Source organism: Watersipora subatra, chromosome 1 (genome assembly GCF_963576615.1).
Source record: "Watersipora subatra chromosome 1, tzWatSuba1.1, whole genome shotgun sequence".
In the NCBI taxonomy this organism is placed as follows: Eukaryota; Metazoa; Bryozoa; class Gymnolaemata; order Cheilostomatida; family Watersiporidae; genus Watersipora; species Watersipora subatra.
The window spans coordinates 72,425,245-72,433,213 of NC_088708.1; the positions used below are offsets into that span (position 1 = coordinate 72,425,245).

At 37.2% G+C, this 7,969-nt stretch overlaps 1 protein-coding gene across 1 annotated transcript; it reads right to left on the reverse strand.

Moving 5' to 3' along the window:
- Window positions 1-5,710: 5,710 nt before the first annotated feature.
- On the reverse strand, window positions 5,711-7,707 carry LOC137385326 (uncharacterized). Its single transcript, XM_068071775.1, has 3 exons — window positions 6,906-7,707; window positions 6,131-6,190; window positions 5,711-5,843 (listed from the first exon to the last, which is right to left on the reverse strand). The coding sequence occupies exons 1-3, from the start codon at window positions 7,647-7,649 to the stop codon at window positions 5,724-5,726; spliced, it is 924 nt and encodes a 307-aa protein (XP_067927876.1). The 5' UTR covers window positions 7,650-7,707; the 3' UTR covers window positions 5,711-5,723.
- Window positions 7,708-7,969: the final 262 nt, after the last annotated feature.

Sequence of the window (7,969 nt, forward strand, 5' to 3'; positions counted from 1 at the left end):
CCGTTAGGTTTACGTACCGCCACTTGAGATGATATCCATGTCGCTGGCTCATCCACCTGCAATACAACACCTGCTGTCTCAAGTTCTTTTTTCATGATATCGTCTCTGAGAATTATGGGTGTTTTTCTCGGTCTGTCTCGTACGGGAGATACTGATTCATCTATTCTGATCTCATACTTGCATGGCATTTGTCGCAAGCCTTTGAATATGTCATCATAGTTATCTACTACATTGTTTATCAACTTTACAGTTGTCACTGACTGCGTTGATTGACTCAAACAACTGTTCAGCTTTTAGCTCCAGGTGTGCTTCTATGCCAAGCAGAGGGTATGGCTTCACTTTAGTATTAATAACCTCAAACGGAAAGCTATGGTTGAATTCCTCAAAGTTCAGGTAAACTCTCTCTTTGCTACCCATTTTTCTTCCATCATAGTTGACTAATGTGACATCACTTGACCACAAATGCTGCTTTCCGAGCCTCTGGTAGTCAGAATAACTAATGACATTCTTAGCTGCTGCGGTCCCAAGCTGACCCACCAGTTTATCATCCTTATGTTGCAAAGTTGTCAATAAGCCTTTTCCAACCTTGCTAACAACCTGTTGCTCATAATTAAAAGCTCATAATAATTAGCATAGTGCACTTGCTATTGTTTTTCGGTATCTAGCGCTTTGCATTCAATTTTAGCTTCATCTTTTGAATTCTTTCTGCAATTTCGCTTGAAGTGGTTGTCCTTTTTACAATAGTTACATTTTTTCTTAGTTGCCGGACAGTGGCTAGGTCCTTTCCAAAACTCATACCTACAGAAATCACATGGTACTGCGGGTTTCGAGGTTTTTCTTTTCTCTTGTGTTCGCTCTTGCTTTCTTGTTGTCAGTTTTTCATACAGCTTGTTGACACTTTTCATGCTCATCATTGAGTTCCTTCATGTGTGCACTCGCTGTAGCTTACTCACGCGCAATTTTTACAGCTGTTCCAGGAGTAAGTGGTCTTTCATCAGCAGTTTATCTCGCAAGCTCTTGTCGTTTATCCCTTCCACTAAGGTATGGCAAGTGAGGTCATACGTCAGATCACCTAGGTTACACAGTCTAGCCTGCGTGCGGAGCTTTGTTTCAAATTATTCATTTGAAATTTCATCTTGTTTTATACACAACAATCTGTGTCAAGCTGTAAAAGTTTTATCTTGTGGTTTGCAAAAATTTTCAAATTTTACAGCAACTTTTTCATAATCTTTTTCTTACAGCCACTTTTCCTCCCCCCCCTCATATTATGGTTTCTCAGAATGTCAAGGCTCATGGCATGAATTTTCAAATACTGCTTCCACATTGTACAATTTTATAAATTTATGGAAATTGGAAGAAACTCAACTTCATCCAGTTATTGCAGGAACTGTATTATTCGCTCATTATTAGTTTTTCTTAAATGCAGATAAAATTTAATTAGTATACATAAAAAGCAAAGATAAGAGATTGTTAGCATGATAAAAACAGTATGTTTACACACGACTCCTTTAATGAAACACTTGGCATTGAATGTCACCTATTACCTGAGTGTACCGTGGCGTAATGTCTGTAGCAGAGAGGTGAAGAATGTTGTTGATGTGCTCATCTGTGAGCCTTGTTCTATATTTATTTTTGACATAAGCAGTCGAGAAAAAAGGTGTTCACACCTTTATGTGATGTGCTTCCAAACATGCGCATGATTCGCGGCGCAAAGACCTTCAGTTGTGGTTATTTCAAACAGGGAAGCATACGATAGGCATGGTTGAGATCTTGGCCAGGGTTAAACAAAAGTGAATTGATTAGATCATTTCACAGATCAATCACTTCTAGTTGAAGATAGGGTGGAATGTCTTCCACAATTAGCACCGCTGAGAAGCTCTCTTTTGATATTTTCTAAGTCATGAAATCTGGCTTCAAATTCTTGCTTTAGATCACACACAACATCAGTATACCTTTCTAGCTGTGGTTCACTTGGCCGATCACAAAGTGTTGAACAGCTTTGTACATCAACAATATCCTCTCTCAACTGTGATTCCCACATTTCATGCTGACCGTAAAAACCACCAACAGCATGATACATGTACATGCCACTAATCAGCTGATTTTCACCATGCAGCATAGTGTTGAGCTCTTTAAGGTGCACCATTATATCCACAAAAAAGGCAAAGATTTGAGAAAAAAAATTGAAAAATTGAACATCGTGAAACTCATTTAGCTGTTTTTCTGGCAGTCTATAGAATTCTATTATCTCAGTTTGCAGGTTGAAAGCTCGTAGTAACATCTTTCCCTTTGATAACCAGCATATTTGAGCAAAATATGGAACATCTTTAAATTCCGATTCGATATAATTGAGAAACTGGTGAAACTGATGATGTCTCAACCCTTTCTGTCACAGAAAGATGACAACACCTTTGATAACAATTACAATATGTTCCAGTTTCATTACCTTAGCAGCCAGATTTTGTTGCTGTAGAATGCAGTTGATTTGTAAGGGAAGTGAATTAATCTGATCTTTCTTGAGCTCCTCCATTAGTAAACTGCCAAAACCATTGAGCCGGCCAATCATAGTAGCTGGAGCTCCGTCTGTTGCTTTGGAACATAATTTGTTAAGATCAAGATTTTTCTTCTCTACCACTTTTCGTATTTCGTGTTGCTCAGAGCAAGCAAATTTTCAGTAATAGTGAGCTTGTTGGCAAATTCACAAATAAATACAGCTAACTGGGCAATATCTGTTGCATCTGCCATTTTATCGAGTGCATTAGAATATGCTGTAAATTCTTGCAATTTATTATGTAGCTGTTGTTGTACATCCTGACTCAAAACTTCAGTTTGACGAGCTACTGTACAACGGGATAAGGGTATACCTTTTTTTATTAGAGCATATAATATCAGCTGCATCTTCAACACACTCTTTGATTAACTCCCCATCCATAATTGGATTTCCGCACCTGTTGATTCAGTGAACTATCTTAAAGCTTGCTAAAGTGGTCTTTTGGCTGCTCTCAGTAGGAGTCGTCATCATACTCTGCTGTGTTTTTCTGTTGCTGAGCAGTGTTGAAATTCTTGCCTTTTTAGCATCACTAGACATCTTTTCATATACTGTTCCATGCTTTGCGTTGAAATGCGTCTTTGCATTGCCATTTTTCATGGTCTTTACGATGTCCAAACAATCTAAACATGACATTCCATTCCTGTTTGGCAGCTCTACCATAAGAAACTCACCAGTCCCCTCTTTCTTGTTTTTACGATTCTCTTCACCTACTAAACGCTTTGATTTGTTTGCTGCATTTGCCATTGCTGCACCTGAAAACTCACTGCCACAAAGTTGCTGAATATTTTGTTGTGGAAAAAATTGTTGAAAGGGGATTCCCCTTGCGAAAAAGAAATTTCAATTTTCTGCAGGACAAGCGCAGTGATAACCCATTGGTGGTGCATTATTCCATCAATAAGGAAAGCAACATATTTATGATGCCAGACTGACAATTGATTTGTGCAGTGCTCATATTAAAAACTACATTCAATTTCTTTTCTCTTTAGCCACCAACAAAAAGACGGCATTGAAGCAGCAGAAAGGCCGCAATGGCCTGAAGGCAGCATGTTGCCCATCCTGGTCTAGTATATAGGTAACAACTCTATCATATCTTAGTTTCCCAGTTTAATGGTTTCATCATCTTACGCATCAAAGAGTTGCCAAGAAAGACGGTTGTGTAATATCACTATTTCGCACACTACACGCTGGTGTAATTGCCTCTTTTTATCACACATTACTCGTCAATGCAATCACACCACTCCACACCATTTTCCCAGTTAGTACAAGCACACCACTCTCCCAACTTCTTTCAGTCACCCCTATTTGCCTTATCGGCATTCAGAAAACAAGCTTTTTGTATTCATCATCATTTGGTTTGCTATGATATCACCCAAGACAAGTGCTAGTGGTTATATTCTGTTGTTGAAAGGTTTTTAATGGTATGTTGTTAATTCATTAATATTGAGTTGTTTCACAGCTGCTCTATTCCCATGTTGTACTGCATACATGTAGGTACTGACTTGAGCTTGAAATCCAAGTCTCAAGTCCTCCATGTCTCTTATCTGCAATTTTGGGGTTCTTAATTAATGGCCATAATTACTAGATGCTAAAGCACTACGCGTATCAGGAAAAGTGGTTTTATTAAATAAGCGATTATGATTAGACAATCAAGAGAAGCTTTGTGGCTTATCAAAGTCGTAAAAACATTTTGACAGATATTTCGGCAGTATGAACAATTCACATAAACAGTAGGAAGTTTTGCGTTGGTTGATTGCTAGGACTTGCCGTTACCTGCAGAGAAAGCCAAAACCTGTAGTTGGATGATGTTGAAAGCACTATTTTCTAGTCTAAATAACATTTTTTTAAGTCACTAGTGGTTTTATTTATTTAATCATCCCCGCGTAAGGTGCCATGCGTTTTTTTTACAAATATAGGGGTCTTATATGTATTTTATAATTTAAAAAATGCAGATTAATTTTTGTTAAAGTTGTATGTTCGCATAAACAGGAGGTCAGGTATAATTGCAGTGGCTCAAAACCTGGTCAGTTTCTGGGTCGTTTTGTAGAGGTGGAGCTTAATCCGGAAATGCAAATGTTTTGTCGGCACTAAGCGACGAGGTTTTAAGCAAGTGCCAATGTTTAGTCGGTTAGAAATTGAGTCTGTAATCTTTTTATTTTTTGTAACAAAATAAAGCATAAACATCGTTTTAGACAAATCTTTAATCAAAAATATGAGATCTTTCATCAAACTAGCATAACGTATTCACATAGTTGTTTATCATAGTTTTGTAGTGTTGAGACGAAATAGTAACATGCTCACGAAACGGAAAAAAATCTTCTAAAAAATACATCATTAATTATTCTGTATTCGTTTATACAGTGTGTATAAAATATCTTACACACGTTGTAATATGATTGCACTTACATGTATGTAACGCGGTATTACATAAGTTATTGAATATTTGTGATTATGTTCTAACCAAATAAAATGCACATTGAAACAATTGTCTACTTTGCTACCATTCTGAGAGCTAAAGATTATATTTCATTTTAGTGTAACTATTTATGTTAGCGCATCGTGAGACAAAGATTGTGAAAAGGCAACAGAAGACATTAGTCTATCTTATCTTTACTGCAAACACCAACTTCTCCAACAACTAACTTTATTTAGATTTTGAACATGACCGCACTCTGTAGGTATTCATTTGTCAATTTGCTTATATATTTATTGTTTAAGTACAGTATTGTGTGACCAAAAAAATTTTCTTGATTTGTTGGGCAAAAAATATTTTCTTACTGTTGGCATGATGACGTATTTTCTTGCTCCAATATAAATAATGCTTGTGGCAATTGTTGTGCATCATTGTTAGCAGCTTTCCCGTTACCTCCACAAGCACAATGTAGCCAATTCTAGAAAATCAGAGGGCAGCACACACAAAACCTTTAGCATGATGTATGTCTATTGGCATTGCTGATGTTGTACAGCATACATTGTTTGAAAAGTCGATGCGCAATGACAAAATGTCTGGTGATGGACCACTGGAACAATGATAGGAAGTAGGTTGTTTCAGTTATCGGACAAATCTATCATGATAAATTGTTAAGTTTAATAATTTTACTTTATTTGATATAAAAATAAAATATTGCACATAACTTGTCAGGTATGAAAGTAACATCACGTGTCTGAGTTAAATTTATAATGCTGTTGTTTGTGGCGTTTCATAGATGCTACCCACATCTATGGAAGCTCGCATAGCCTCTGCTCTTACTCCTACCCGTCCTGAGCAAACACTGCGTTTCCTCCTTATCTTGAGCTATAAATCAGAATTTATATATCGAGGCATTGAACGTTTGGCTGGGTGTGAACAGGCAACTTAAACAAATATCCGCAGTTGGCAGCAAATAATTTGTTTCTAAAACCTAATCCTGCCTACACAAGGGGTTTTCTGCATTATCCTACTATAACTTCACGTTTTTTTAGTTACTAATCTAGGGTTATAAAGGGCTTGAAGATCCGCCTACCAATGAAATTCCACATTTAACCATAAGTAATATTGCACAATTTGCCTAAAATTGTATTGCTGGTTATGTGAGTGAGTACCTCCGTGTTACTATCAGATGTATTGTCTTGAGGATGCGGTCTCTTTGTTGGATTCTGTGACTGAAAATATAAACAATACGTAAATTATGTATAACGACACCATGTGACAACATATATGAATTTATGCACATGTATAGCATATTTATATTTGTGGGCACAATCTAACTAAATTCAAATTGGCAAAAGAGCCCAAACAAAGGCCTTGTTGCCAGGGCTCCAAAATAAGCATTCATTTTATTTTGCTTTTAATGATTGTTTTTGAAAATTTAAGGTGTGAAATATTAAATGTAAAATAAAATATTACGTTCAAATTTAACCAAAGGTGTGAACTGCAATTAATACTATCTGGCGCATGTGTGAGGCCTCGGGATGAGAAATTCTCAAGAAAAATGAGACAGATTGCCGTAAACTTCACTGGCTATTGGGTCAAGGATATTGTATCCGAGCATTCCAATCAAGTCCTTGTTTCTTTGCAATTCTACCGAATTTCTGTGAGAGTGCAGATGAATTAAAATAAGAGAAAATGTTTTTGAACTTTGATGTACCGTGAGACCGAAAGCAAAGTATCGAATACAGCTTAGACATGTCGCAACCCTCACAGTAGTGTAGATTTATATTTACTGCATTTTCTGATTTCAAGCTTTCAAGAATATAAATGTGCACGCGTGCTTTTGTTACAAGATAGCTATTTCAGAAATAAGACAAATTAAAATCCATAAAAGTAATAAATATTATTTATTATCTCTATGTAAAAACCATACTATACTATCTGTACCTTAGAGTCTTGTTGGATGTTGTGTACAGCTAGCTGGTCTACTTTTTCTGTACTTCCTTTGCATATTAATGAAGCTGACTTCAAGATATCTCGCAGATTGGAAAGCCTGTCTTGGTCAGAAATTAAATATGTATGCGAGCGGATGTGGTCTAACAGCTCTCGACATTCACCGGCAAGGCTTTTTGCTGTTTTCCTAGAAGGGAGTTCCAGTGGTGGTGACTCAGAGTAAACTGCAATGTCTACAGGAGGAGAGTGGTTCGCAAGAGGTTCTGGTGGATTTGGGATTGTGACTAAGCGGGAGAAATCACAGTCATCTGCATCTGACGACATATCCTGCTGGGACATACCAGTTATGCTAGTATCATGGCTTGATTCAACCACTTCCTGGTCTATACAAAACCAGGGCTGCGACATATAGTGCATGGGTAACTTTTTGTTGAAGTTTCGACAGACCGCCAACATGTGTTTGCAAGGAAAGTTATTGTTTAGCCATGAAAAACACTCACAACTAGGAAGGGAAATGTCTACCAGGTTTTTAGATAACCCAACCCTGAATTGTACTTCAGAGACCTCTTCAATCTGTGTCGCATATATACATGTACTGCGAGATTCAGCCTCTAGGTAATAGTCTATCAGCTCTTGCGGTCGCTCTCGCAGAAAGGAGGGGAGTGAAGCATCATAGGGCTTGTGGAGCGCCGATAGCGAGACATTTCCGGTACAGTACCTATTGAATACAATCATCATACTAATGTATCAAAGTTAAACATTTTTAGGTTTGGATCTCCATAATAAAATCATTATCAAAACACCGGAATTGTCTTTTCTACAAAATGGATACCACAATGATGAATACCACATATAGAGGATATCGCCTAAGGAGAGATGTGCACATCAACAACATCCTGTTTTAGCCCAAAAACTTGACAAACTTTCTTATTTTACGAACAAAGTCCTAATTCATGATTTTTTTATCTATCAGCGCTAAAAGTTACAGAAATGAAAGCTATTCAAACATCAACATTGGTTGGTCCAGTCATTTCCTGTGAAAATAGGTGGGAGATATT

Bases quoted from the DNA above. Each gene is read 5' to 3' on its own strand.
- LOC137385326 (XM_068071775.1), bottom strand. From the start codon at position 7,649: ATGATGATTGTATTCAATAGGTACTGTACCGGAAATGTCTCGCTATCG. The intron at 6,191-6,905 runs GTACAGATAGTA...TTATATTTTCAG, and splicing joins ACATCCAACAAGACTCTAAG to TCACAGAATCCAACAAAGAG. The intron at 5,844-6,130 runs GTACTCACTCAC...TCTGATTTATAG, and splicing joins CATCTGATAGTAACACGGAG to CTCAAGATAAGGAGGAAACG.